We start from the raw sequence: 13,617 nt of genomic DNA, 5'->3' as shown, positions 1-13,617 counted from the left end.
TAACTAGACAGAAATTGTCAATCAAAGAAAACACGTCTGGATCGCATACCTTCGCGTTTACTGTACAAATGTACCTCTACGTCTTAGAGCACTTAACCAACATGAACCGCCACGAGTACCTACAAATCTCTACAAGAAAAAGTCTGAAGACACGGCAAGCTGCGGGGTTGTTCGAAAGAGTTGCTGCGGCCCAGGTACCTACACAAATTTTACTTTTAGTCAGTATGAGTCTGATACTCTCTCACTCTCCCCTCATCAACTTTCTACCACAAAAAACTTGTATGAATAAAAAAGAAAAAAAAAAGAAATGGAAATCCTCCTTTTTGAGAATCGGTTAAAAAGAAAGAAAAGCTCGGTAACGCAGGCCTCTCCTGCTGGTTAAACGCTCTAAGCTTTACGAACTACACATACAAGTAGATATAGTGCAGCCAGCCACAAGCGATGCATGCGGTGCGACCTCAATTTTCATGTGCGGTGACCCGTCCGCCGCATAATGCCACCTCATCTGTGAGAATGAGATGCGTGGCGTAGTAGAGAGTAGCACGGCCAATTTAAAAACATTGGCTGGCTTCACGGACGAGTGAAAACTAATGTCAAAATTAAACGTGGTCTTTGAGTAGAGATAGGTTTACATATTTCATTTTAAGATTGTTTAATTTTATGATGGGATCATTTAATGATGAAGTGAAGTCTTATTTATTGCTTTTGCTAGTTAATAAGTACCGCATGAATACCACTCACCTTTATGTTATGCGTTCTCCATTCTCCACTACAGGTAATTTATTAGCCATCGGAATATATTTTTTTTATTTATGTACAAAATTATTGCTGTTGCTGGTAAAACTGAACGAGTGCATTTTACTACTGAAAAAAAAAACAAACAACAGCGAGAGTCACCTAACTCACCTGTAGCGAAATAAATAAATATTTTGAGGGTTGGTTTCAAATCAGCTTATTTTATTTACACTTTCACGGGTGAAAACATTGTTTTTTAGTTTTGGACACTTTCAAACTATTTAATTTTCCCGCCATGCTTCAAATTGTCTATGAATCAACGTTTGGTTATTCCATGCACTGATACTTTTAATGAAATATCATAATCGAGTGTCAAGAAGTCTCAGTTTTTATCATTGTATTTAATATCTAACAAATAATATTTTTGACTGTATAATTCTGCTATTAAAGTTTATTTATGATTTTAAATCATATATTTCTTACTATTTTTCAGGTGATAACAAAACGTAACTTCACCATTTCGAGTGAAAGTCAAAAATTTGTGCTCTATGCTCAGTCACTAATGGCGTGTCTTCCTGTTACACACGTTAAATCGTCAAAATGGCTAAGAAAAAAGGCGACGAAAAAGTGAACCAAACACCTCATAGTGATAATGAGGAGGCCAATTTTGACGAGGAGCCCGATTTCGAGGATCCAGAGGGTTTCGTTGACGATATTCCCGATGAAGGTGGGCAATTTTCTGTGACAAGTTTGACCGGCCATATGCGTCACCCACGCATTTTACAAGTTTTCATTCATGTTGTTACTATTTTTAACGTTATTGTGAGGCTCAGTGTGTGTTAGGGAGTGCAATTCGTTTCAATCTTGAACTTTATCAGTGAGTTTAGCAGTGTAACAAAAGTCATAAAAACCTAACCTAACTTTGACGTTGCAGAGTTGCTGGCCGACCTTTTAGAGCAGAAACCGAAGGAATCTGACAGTTATGAGAACGTGGTCGTGGTCGATGGGTGCCCGCAGGTCGGGCCCGAGCGCCTGGAGAAGCTCCAGAGCGTCATAAACAAGATATTCAGCAAGTTCGGCAAGATCGTCAACGAGTATTACCCAACCAGCGAGAATGGAATGACCACTGGTTACATTTTCCTGGAGTACAGCAACCCTCAGAACGCCGCCGAAGCCGTAAAGGCAACAAATAACTGTAAATTAGATAAGCAGCACACATTCTTGGTGAATTTGTTCACTGATTTTAAGAAGTAAGTGGTCTTTTTATCTCTTCAAAACTTCCCAAGTGCTAATTGTTCAAGGTTATCATATGAAGTTCATTGAGCCCTTTATTACTCTTGTCTTTGGCATTGGGAGGTATTAATTATTTAGAATTATGGTTTTCCTGCTATATTTAAAGAAGTTACAATAGTTAGAACATGAAAACTAAGAGTCAGTTGACTACAATATATACAGACTATAACTAGTTCCTAATGATAAGCATCATACTTGTTAAGTCATTTTCCTTATGCTATTCATAGACACCTAAATACCAAACAGACTACCAATAATTCCCTTCACACATACTACTACTACCAATGCTTACACATAATATTTTCATTGCACTTTGACATATATAATCAACACTATTATCAAAACAAATACAAAACTAACAATAACATTTGTTTGCTCAGATATTCAGACATCCCTAAAGAATGGGAGCCTCCAGCACCGCAACCGTTCAAGGTCCAGTCGGACTTACAATGGTACCTGATGGACCCGGATGCCTACGATCAGTTCCTGGTCGGTATTGGTACTGGTGTTGCACTCCAAGTTTGGCAGAATGCCCTGCCTGAGCCTACACTTATGCAGGAGAGGCCGGTGAGTTAAGAATGGTTTTACTTTGTAAAATATTATGAAAGGCATGCTTTTAGTGTCATCAACCTAGCAACTTTTGTACATTATATCTTATTTGTAGAGGAACATGAATCAATTTTACATCATTCAAGTTGTATGTCAATGAAGCATTGTTCTTTAGAACTCTGTTGAAGAGTTCTTTAGAACTCTGTTGTAATGGCTATTATTTATTTCATACATAGGAATGGTTTATTATCTTCTTTAAAATGTTGGTTTTCTGAATCATACCACAGCTGCGTATCCAGTTGATACCAGGTTCTGCTACTTAAAAATAACACCATTAAAATATGTATATTCCCTCAGAACTGGACGGAGACCTACGCAGTGTGGTCACCGCTGGGTACCTACCTAGCAACGTTCCACTGGAGGGGTGTGGCCCTATGGGCTGGCCCCAAGTTCTCCCAGTTCCAGAAGTTCTTCCACCCGGAAGCTCGGTTCATCTCCTTCTCACCGTGTGAAAACTACGTAGTTACGTTCTCACCTACTGGTGATAGGGGTGAAGATAAGAAACTCATTATTTGGGATATCAGGTTAGTAGGATAATTTTAGACTTTTTTTTACTGCTTTTTTTTTATTGTTTTGTTAATCTTCTGCTGCTTGATTGCACAATATTGAGTAATTTGAATATGAAAGTCATGGTCCAAAGAATAAAAATGTTAGGTCTTGAATGCAGGAAAGCTATAATTTTGGTTGTTATTATTATTTGTATCATGTAGAGTAGTGGTTTGTCCTGGATTCATCAATATCCTGAGGGAACTGGTACCCATACCAAAAGTAAAAGACAGCTTATTCAGGATTAATGTAGCATTACACTGGTGCCAAATGTTATTGAAATCATTCCAGTAGAATTGGAGTTAACCAATAACAAACATATAAAACCAGAGATCTCTCTGTATAAGCATATCATTTAAGTTACCATTAGCCTATATCTTTGTATCTAATGTAATCTAGCAAGATAAAACTAGAATCTAATGAAGTGGCATGTAAGCAGGTTTATACCACATACTAGCCAAATGCTCTTCTTAGGATGGACAACTTTTACTCTGAGTGGCATTCCATTTACAAAGTTGTGAGCTGCTAAATTTATTGAAATCCTTGTTATCTACACTAATGAAGATGCACTTTTTTTGTACCTATCCTAAAGGCTCTGAAACTATGGGATTGATTTTAAATATGTTTTCACTATTTGGAAGCTATATCAGCCCAGAGTGACATTGGCTAACACAGCTAGTTATGATTCAATTAACATAGGTACACAAAGTTTCTTTGTTACCCTTTTATGTACTTCAACTATTTTAAAGGACCGTGTTGGCATGGAAAGACATTTTCTGGATGGTGCCAATAATTCAAGATGTCTTTTATTTTGAAGTTAACACTTTTGTTCTAATGTGTGAATTGAACATTATGGTGAATTGTTCCAAGCCACGCAAACAGGTTTTCTATTACGTATGCGACGCGCGACTAAGACATGAGACAGTTAGAATACTAACTGCTTTACAGATTTACATATAAACAAAAAGTTTTTTGAATGCCTGTGTTCCTTTAATGTACTTTTTTTAAAGCAGTTATGACATAATTTCTTTGTTTTTTTATTATTAGAAAGTACCTATTACAAGTTTGGCCACAGATTTCTAAACCACAGTTTCCTTTAATAATTATTGTTTTGTTATTTTCACAACTTATGGCTTACAATGTAGTTTTAGTTTGGTTTATGTATTTAGAGCATTTAATTCAGCATATAAACAAGAATTAGCGACACTTAGCAGGACATATAGCTTCACTTACAAAACACTTTAGCATATATCATCGTGTATATTTATTCTTTGAATCTGATGTAAATTAGTCCTTGTAGTCTAACATTTTTGACATGACTATTTATTTTTAAACCACTATTTCTCACACAGGACAGGCCAAGAGAAGCGTAGTTTCCCGCCTCCGGACGAATACGTGACGTGGCCAGTGTTCCGCTGGAGCAAGGACGACCGGTACTTCGCGAGGCTCGGCCAGGATGTGCTCTCTGTGTACGAGACACCCAGCTTCGGCCTGCTCGACAAGAAGTCTATCAAGATCCCTGGAATTAGGTAAGAGTCCTGGGTCCTGACAAAAATTTTGAGTTTCGGAAGCTGCTGATTTCTAGCTCAGTTAATCTTTGTATGCTGTTTTAATATTTTACTTACAGTATGCCAATTATTTATTCTGATTTATTAAGGCGAAAGCATAGCCCAACGACCTTGAGGAGAGATTGGCCTCCGCGTCCGAGCGAGCGCGAACGCCGGCGCGAATGTAAAAATATGGTTTTATTGATTTAATGGCACGAAAGTAATATATGTGAAAAAAAAATAACTTAAACTTAATAAAGTAACAAATTGACTAATTTATTGTGAAAAAAATATTTAAATCGCTTCAGTAGTTTGAAAGCAGTAAGCAAATTATTGGAAAAATAAAGAGGATATATTAGATTTTTTTCCGACTAAAGTATAAACGATAGTAAAAAAAAATAACTTAAAATTGAAAATCAAATATGTTATGCGTAGCAGGTATTTTTTTTTATATTATTTGGTCAATTCGTCTAGTAGTAGTAGTGTTTCAAAGAGAGGTCCATTTTGTAGTTTGGCGTATCCTTTCGCCTTAATGCTTCTCGTATAATTGCCATGGCATAAATTATTTAGTTTCACTTAAACAAACAATAAAAAGAAATTGCAAAGTTAAAAAAAATACATACAATATTTTTTTGGTATTTTTCATTGATGATCTACTTATTTAACGTCACATGCACGTTTTCACAACAAATTGCTTGATTTGCAAACAACTTATTTTCTTAAATCATTCACAGAGACTTCAGCTGGTCGCCAACCGACAACATCGTAGCGTATTGGGTGGCGGAAGACAAAGACGTACCCGCAAGAGTGACCCTCCTCGAACTGCCCAACCGTACCGAAATACGTTCCAAGAACTTGTTCTCTGTCGCCGACTGCAAGATCCACTGGCAGAAGAGCGGAGACTACCTCTGTGTCAAAGTAGACCGCTACTCCAAAGTCAAGAAGGACAAAAACGAAATCAAGTATTCCGGAATGTACTACAACTTTGAAATATTCCACATGAGGGAGAAGGAAATCCCTGTTGACTCCGTAGAAATTAAGGAACCCATTCAAGCGTTTGCCTGGGAACCTGTAGGTTCTAAGTTTGCCATCATCCACGGGGACCCTGCTAACATCTGTATTAGTTTCTACCAAGTGAACACTGGTCAGGCCCCGACTTTGTTGAAGAAGTTTGAGAGGCAGCCATTCAATCACCTGTTCTGGTCTCCGTCGGGACAGTTCATCGTGTTGGCAAACCTTGGCCTGACTGGTGGCGCTCTGGAGTTCTTGGACACTAATGATTTCACTATCATGAATGTTTCTGACCATTACCAGGTGTGTATTACTTTTATAACTTCTTATTTATTTCCTGGATATGCTATATTGTCGTTTGATTTCTCGTCTACTTGTACGTAAAACTTATTTACTAATATTTTTTCTCAGATGTCTGGCATTGAATGGGACCCGACCGGACGCTTCGTGGTGACTGGTGTGTCCTCTCTCAAGAGCAAGATCGATACTGGTTACTACATCTGGTCATTCCAGGGCAAGATATTAAGGAGGTAAGAGTAATTCATATTGTCATAGAACAATTTTTTGCTATTTGCTTGCAATTTTTTTGAATGCTGGCATTGTCAATAATGACCGTAGCCTTGAACCAAATAGGCAGTTTTTGGATAAAATTATGGTAATATACATTGTGAATGTTCAAACAAGCTTCTTTCGGTATTTACGCTCGACAATTGCGAGTTCAAACAATCGATTACTTATAACTAGCTGTTCGAGCGATGACGCCTCAAACCCCTTGACGCCAAAAATTTTACCACGCGTCATTAATTCGCTTTGGTCTAATCGTATGGAACATGTTTTTTAAGTATTCCTTACATATGACATTCCTTATCTGAGTACCCGCCTATATTTAAGCGACGTCATAGGATAACTATATTAAATCTAATGCTAATGCCTTTTGTTCTCAGAGTAATGAAGGAAGGTTTCGCGCAATTCAACTGGCGGCCCAGGCCTCCCACGTTGTTGTCTGAGAAACAACAGAAGGACATCAAGAAGAACCTCAAGAAATATTACTCACAGTTCGAGTCTAAGGATCGTATGCGCAGTAGCAAAGCTAGCAAGGTAAGATAGTATATTTTTTTAACTTGTTTATTTTTACAAGTTTCTGAGTAAAACAAAAAAGCATTTGCTTGCAGAAAGTGAAGATTTTCACTTCCTTTTGTTATGGCTAAAAGGATTTTGATGTCACCAAAATTCATTTTGTAAACTTTTGTAAATGTTCATCAATTTTAGTCCGAAGCAGTAAATAAAGCTTTTTCTTTTATCGACTGGAGTCTAATATTACTTTTTTACTATCAGGAATTGGTAGCCAAGCGTACGGAGCAGATGAAGAAGCACATGGAGTACCGCGAGGCCAAGTTGCAGGAGTGGAACGAGCAGAAGCCGCGCCGGCTCGAGCTCAGGAATTGTACGTATTTACTACATATTTATTTTATGTGAAGAGATCCCATATATTTATAGAATTTGGGCTTGGGAAGACTCTTTAATTTTATAACAAGTTAATTGTCATCATAACTTTTCAATTATATTAATTTTGGCGAAGGAGTGTCTAATCATAGCTGTGGTAATGAAATTAAATACTTGTCACAGTTGATATTATAATATTGAAGTGCAGTGTAGGTCCTCTCTAAGGAAGGAAAGCCAAGTAGAAGGCCAGTTTTTCCAGTTGTGGTCAGTTTTCACTTAATAGGCACAGTTACAACGATTGTATAACATAATTTTCTTTCCCCCAGATGTTGACACTGACGGTATTGACACCGACACAACAACGACGGTAGAGGAGGTAGTAGAATTTTTCGTGAAAGAGGAACAAACGGTCATCGAGTAGTCACCATTCCGCTCAAACGTTAGAGGTCGGCGTGCGAACTCCGACCTCCTTCGAAGTCCGGCGAACGGATTCACATTTTTAATAAACCAACCACAGACTATAAAGTTTTTTTATACCTTCATCCCGCTAAAGTCACAAAAGCATTTTATACGCGACAGTTGCATTATGTTCAGTGTAAGATTTCGGTTTATAAATTATACAATAGGTAATGTTTATAGAAATCATATTAAATTGATATGTTTCAAATGGAAAACGGCCTTTTAATACCTGTTTGTATTTTATTTTGTTACATTTATTTATAAGATGATGGTATGAAATAAACTTTTGATAAACATCCGAAAAGGGAGAATTATTTATGAACACAGCCAACTGAAGTTTGCAAGAGGGAGCGAAGTTTAGAAGAATAATTGAGTTTAAATGAAAGAAGTGTACCTAAACAAAAAAGTATCTAGCAGTAAGACGGGGTTTACAACTAAACATGATAAACGAGGGGGTATGTCAAAAAATTTGAAGTGTTTCAAAATCGGTCTTCTGGAAGTATTCAGTGGATTAGGTTAGGTAAACGTGTGATGACGGATGGACAGGCAACTTCTTGTCCAGTTGCACGGAGTTGATCCAGAGTAGGGCTGCCATCCGTCCGGGTTTCCCCGGATTTGTCCTCGTTTGGAGGCCGTCCGGGCGGGGTTTCAAGAAGTGTCCGGGGAAAACCCGGACACTTTTCATGTAAGGAAGCACCTCATTGAATTCAAGTATATGTCAATAGTAAATGGATTACAAATTAGGTATTATTTTGTTTTAAAAAAATCGTACTCGTTCGGGGTAAAAATGCGATTTACGCCAAATGTCCGGGTTTTCTTAATGTTTGTCCCGGTTTGGCGAAATTCGAGATGGCAGCCCTAATCCAGAGGGACGCGGCTGAAACCGTTGGTGCCTACTGAAAAACCTAGAATCGTTTGTTGCCCGTGGTACTACCAATAGTACTACCAGTAGTACCAAGGGCAATTTTTTCTTCCCGTAGTACTACCAAGCGGTCTGGTAGTACCACGGGCAAGAAAAAACTACCCGTGGTAGGTACTACTGTCAATATTATAGGTTTTTTTCAACCCTTTTGTTGTCACAGTTGATATTGTCATCCTAGAAAGAGAATTGAAATATATATTTTTTTGAATGTGGATATATTTTGATACTATTTCGTAAATAGATCTGGTAGTTGTGAAATTTTTCATTGCTCAAAATCGACAAGAGTCAAAAACACTTAGTTTTTTTTCACAAATAAGTATTGAATACCTTGATCTCGTGGGATTAACTTGGTGTATTTTATGCTATCCTACTCGAGATGTGTTTTGAGCTACAAAACTCACAATACAGTTCATATAACTAAGTAGGTATCAAAAGTAAAATAAGTACCTAATGATCTCTGTCGTTAAAATCATAAAGTAGATAAGTATTAATTTATTTAAAAAAAATAGAATTACTAGTTCATTTATTAATTTATTAATAAATATAAAATCTTACAATAGTCGCATATAAACCAACACAACTCAAAATAATCCATCAGTTTGTTAGGTAGCTTAAAAAACCTAATAAAAACCAACAGCATAACATGCCACGAAATAAAAATAATAATATTGTTATAAATACGCGCCGCGCGCGTGTGACTATTGAAAGACCTGAGCCGCGTGGGGCTACCGGTAACCCAGCGAGCGGTAGGCATTTATCGCGCGCAAGTACGTCGAGTGACAGAGGTAGTAGGGTAGTTTTTTCTTGCCCGTGGTACTACCAGACCGCTTGGTAGTACTACGGGAAGAAAAAATTGCCCGTGGTACTACTGGTAGTACTATTGGTAGTACCACGGGCAACAAACGCCTAGAATACATCGTAGAATCATTCTTTCTCCGTGTTCCCTCTATATTAATAATGGCGTCCACCGCCGATTTCGGACACGGCGGCTGTTCCCATATAAGGGGATCAGCCAATTGCTCAGGGCATATAGTACACGAGCATTTGCGCAGACACAAGTGCACTCACTATTCCTCCACTCTCATAGCCCGATGGGACGGCAATCCGACACGACCGGAAGGAGATCAGGCGCAGGACCGACATTTACGTTCTTTTCGATGCACGGGTGAATCAATCGCCAACTTCCAACTACGGGCTGCTTTGTGAAAGTTTTAGAAAACCCACAAAGCGATTTCGGCCCGACCAGGGAATCGAACCCGAGACCTCGGGCACAGCAGCCGCGGTTGAGTCCACTAGACCAACGAGGGAGTCTTCCCTATTTATATTTCCTAGGCTTGATCAGCCTAACAAGAGATAGTGATCGAATGTGCTTTATCTTGAATGCACCATTTATTATCGCTGCATTCTCTTTTCCATTTAAAACGCTATTTTTAGTTGATATAGATGATAATTAAGTACTAACTCCATATGTTCCCTTATTTAGATACTTACCTTAAACTCCCTTGTTCACTTAGGTACCCCATATATTCCTTTATGTATTTACCCCATATGCTCCCTTATGTACCTAGTTACCACATATGCTTCCTTATATACTTGCCCCCTAGACTCTCTTATGTACTAAGCCCCTAAACTGCCTTATGTACTGTCCTCGTATACTCTTATGTACACTCCCCATTCCCATACAAAAAAAAGTTTCGTTCGTTCACAGTGTCCATGAATGCTGGTTTTTATTTTTAAAATATAGAAATAAAAATAAAACATGTCATGGATTTTGTAAAGTGTAAAATTATTATTATGAACATGATAAGGCCATTTTTTTATTTTCTAGTTCATTGTGTTTTAAAAGATCTAACATAATCCACTAAAATTTTTAAAAAACAATGAAGGGAATCATTTATTTACAAATAACTTTTTACAATAACTTAATAATAAATATATATACAACATACAACTAACTTATTACCTAATATATACACTTACTATAAATAAAAATATTTAAAAAATTGCATCAAAAAACTCCTCATCGCTGCCCACCGGGAGTGTACCCAAGAGGCTGGCAGCATTGCCACGTTGTATGGCAATGCTTACTTTTTGGCCAAAATAAAAACCAGCCCTTGGGTCACCTGAAGTGTCAGCAAGTCGCTTAGCGATATCCTTATATAGGAGATGAGCACTTGGACCCCACGGCCCGAGGGTTTCAACCCCAAACGGCTCAAAGGTATAGTTACCCACCAGGGTACTATATTTGCGCCGTTTGAGGTCCTCTGCAGCCGCAGCAGCGGAACCAGCACATCGCGCCGAGCTAGGAAGGTGAGATGGTGCAAGAGTATCGACACAGGTCGCGTCCCATACTAAAGACCTACCCATCTTCCACGGGAACAACGACATACCGTCTGGTCTCTTGCCATCGTCGCGTACCAGACCACTGGGTTCTAATATGGCTGGAACGCCGACGGCAACAAGAGCGCGACGGATTATGTCATTGATATTCGCATGCCGTGCAAAACGGCCGGCGCTGCGGCTACATGACAAGCCGTGGTGTCCAAGGCTGCTGACAGCTTCACCACATGGGCAGCGGTGAGGAGAGCAGCACGGAGCACCCAAACGCAAGCAAATAGCTAGCCGGAAAGTGGTGTCATCAAACAAGGTGCCTATGTTTGACGACGGAAGTGCCAGAAGCCATAAACCCGACTCCCATTCGCCCACAGCCAGAAGGCGCGCTCGCTCTGCAGAAGAAATTGACGTATTAATCAGATTATTCCGTGTAGCTCTGCAGAGCGGCTCATCCCACTGTCTCTGAGAGGATGGGTTGACGGGTAGATCAATATTCGGGCAGGTGATTTTCCAAGCCTCTACAGCCTCAGCCAGGCATGGTACCTCGCAATTGACCAGTGTGGAAGGGAGAATTTTCCTGGTCAATTTCTCAGTACCACGGACGGAGGATATAAAGGCCGGTAAACTTATACTAGAAATTTTGCGAACGCCAAGCCCTCCCATGCGAATGGGAAGAGTAGCCTGAACCCAGGCTCGGTCGTCTAGGGACACATTTAAAATTGATGATAATGTGTGTCTGATAATTTTGTCAAGTTGTTCCAAAAGGTTTGTGTGCTTCCATAGAGTGGAAGCGCGCAAATAGTATGTTAATTTTGGGCCAAAACAACAATATCTAATGATTGTAATGGCTGAGTGCATGTTAATTTGGAGCAGCCTTTCCGAAATATGATTGAAATTTTGTATTTTGTCCTGTATAAAATTCGAAAATGAATTTTCATATATTGGGGAACCAAGGAGACAAAGAGAGTCCTTATCAATTAATTTAATATCCGGGGCTATTGCATTGAATTTTGAAAGTGTGTCTTGTCTGTCAGTATTGTCCGGTACAAAAAGTTCGCATTTGGAGTAATTTAGATTTAGACCTATTTCTTGAAATTTGTTTTGGAGAAAAGAAAAATCACCAAGTACTGTATCTACTTTGCCCCCCAAGGTTCCGTCATCAAGGTACCAAACGTTGAATTCCGAATTTAGCTGCCGAATTATTGGGTTTATGGCTAAACTGAAAATCACGGGCCCGAGTGGGTCACCCTGCTGACAACCAACAGAAGATTCCAGAAGGTTGTCCTGATATAGTAATTTAGATGGATGTCTGTAGCATTGCCAAATAAAACTGTAAATTTGGGGTAACTCTTTTTTCGTTTCTGCCAGCAAGGTGTCCCTATTGACTGAATTAAAGGCATTCTTTATGTCAACCTTCATTATGACCTCTCCTTTGCCACAATTTAAATAGGTCGATAACGCGTGCACGGCAGCCTCGCAGCCCCCTCTTGAGCCGTAACCCAGCTGAAGGGGCTGAAATTTTTCCGAAACACCCTCACTACAAAATTTACAGCAAATCTTGGCTACCGTGCGACGGTAAGTAGTCCCTACGGCAATTGGACGAATGCCGCCATCCCTCTTGCGTAGGGCGCAGAGGTTCGCTCCATACAAGACGTCGATGACGGCCTCGTCCACCTTGCCGGCGAGCATAAGGTTGACCAGGGCTGTAAGCTCCTTCAAGAGCGACTCACCAGCTTCCCCGGCGCTTGGGCAGGTAAGGTCCTTAAGGTGTTGCGGACTCAAGCCGTCGAGGCCGCCTGCGGAACCGCTCCTGAAGGAGCCTATTGCCGTGCTCAATTGTCGACCTGTAATAATGAGGGTATGGGTATCCGGATCAGGGGGGTCGGGAAAAGAAAGGTCATCGGATGGGGCAGGGTGTTTGCTCTCCAAAGCGGAAAGTGTTTCTGGAGAACAAGGTGCCACCACATCACTGCTGAAAAGAATCCTCGCTGCACCACTTATGTCACCTTCACTTAACTTGGATTCTACCAGGTGGGGGATGCTCCTCGAATAAGTAGAGCCTGTTGTCGGTGATTTAGTGTCGAAATCTCTGGCCGAAACATTACAGTTATCTTTAATTTGGGTCGTTAAGGACTTTTTGGATGCCAAATTTTTTTGAATATGTAAGATTCTATAAGGGAAGGTGAGTAAGTTCTCCCAAGCACGTTGCGAGTTCTCCCGTGCAGCCAGGCGGACACAACCTGCCAAATGTTGAGCTACTAAAGCCCTGGCGCCTCGGGGAACCCGCTTTAGGATTGGAATTGTGTTTTTGAATTTTGAAAGTCTTTTCCAAAACGGTTCCAAAGGTGTGTCGGTATCTGGGTTTGTCGGGGTTAGTGTGGGAGGAACTGCACTTTGGGATTTATGTGTCTTCCCAATGTGCACGTTCAAACCCCGCTTACCTTTAAAAAAACGTGCTTGGGGGCACAGCGGGCATCTCAGGGCATCCAGAGATGTTGAAGATTGACAAGCACTTACACTCCCATCACCATTACTGTACATCTGGGTGCCTACTACTTGTTTGTATACACTTACAACTATTAATTTTCCACAAAATAATATTTACAATAATAAAAGTAACAAATCAAAATAGCACTCAAAAACACAAATAATCAAAATGTCAATTTGACGCAGTCGCGCTGGTTTCGGCATATTTCGGCGCGGGACTCACTGGCCAGC

At 39.8% G+C, this 13,617-nt stretch overlaps 1 protein-coding gene across 1 annotated transcript; it reads left to right on the top strand.

Annotated features, from left to right (window-relative positions):
* Nucleotides 1-1,273: 1,273 nt before the first annotated feature.
* On the top strand, nt 1,274-7,947 carry LOC110372039 (eukaryotic translation initiation factor 3 subunit B). The gene is made up of 10 exons (XM_021328549.3): nt 1,274-1,462; nt 1,670-1,985; nt 2,409-2,595; nt 2,935-3,161; nt 4,536-4,712; nt 5,465-6,044; nt 6,153-6,271; nt 6,686-6,839; nt 7,077-7,185; nt 7,511-7,947. The coding sequence occupies exons 1-10, from the start codon at nt 1,336-1,338 to the stop codon at nt 7,603-7,605; spliced, it is 2,091 nt and encodes a 696-aa protein (XP_021184224.1). The 5' UTR covers nt 1,274-1,335; the 3' UTR covers nt 7,606-7,947.
* The last annotated feature ends 5,670 nt before the right edge of the window (nt 7,948-13,617 follow it).

This window comes from Helicoverpa armigera, chromosome 2, assembly GCF_030705265.1.
Source record: "Helicoverpa armigera isolate CAAS_96S chromosome 2, ASM3070526v1, whole genome shotgun sequence".
Classification (NCBI taxonomy): Eukaryota; Metazoa; Arthropoda; class Insecta; order Lepidoptera; family Noctuidae; genus Helicoverpa; species Helicoverpa armigera.
This window is presented reverse-complemented; position numbering and strand designations above follow the sequence as displayed.

Coding starts and splice junctions, on each gene's coding strand:
- LOC110372039 (XM_021328549.3), top strand. CDS start 1,336: ATGGCTAAGAAAAAAGGCGACGAAAAAGTGAACCAAACACCTCATAGT. Junction 1,986..2,408: donor TTGTTCACTGATTTTAAGAA/GTAAGTGGTCTT, acceptor TTGTTTGCTCAG/ATATTCAGACATCCCTAAAG. Junction 3,162..4,535: donor CTCATTATTTGGGATATCAG/GTTAGTAGGATA, acceptor TTTCTCACACAG/GACAGGCCAAGAGAAGCGTA.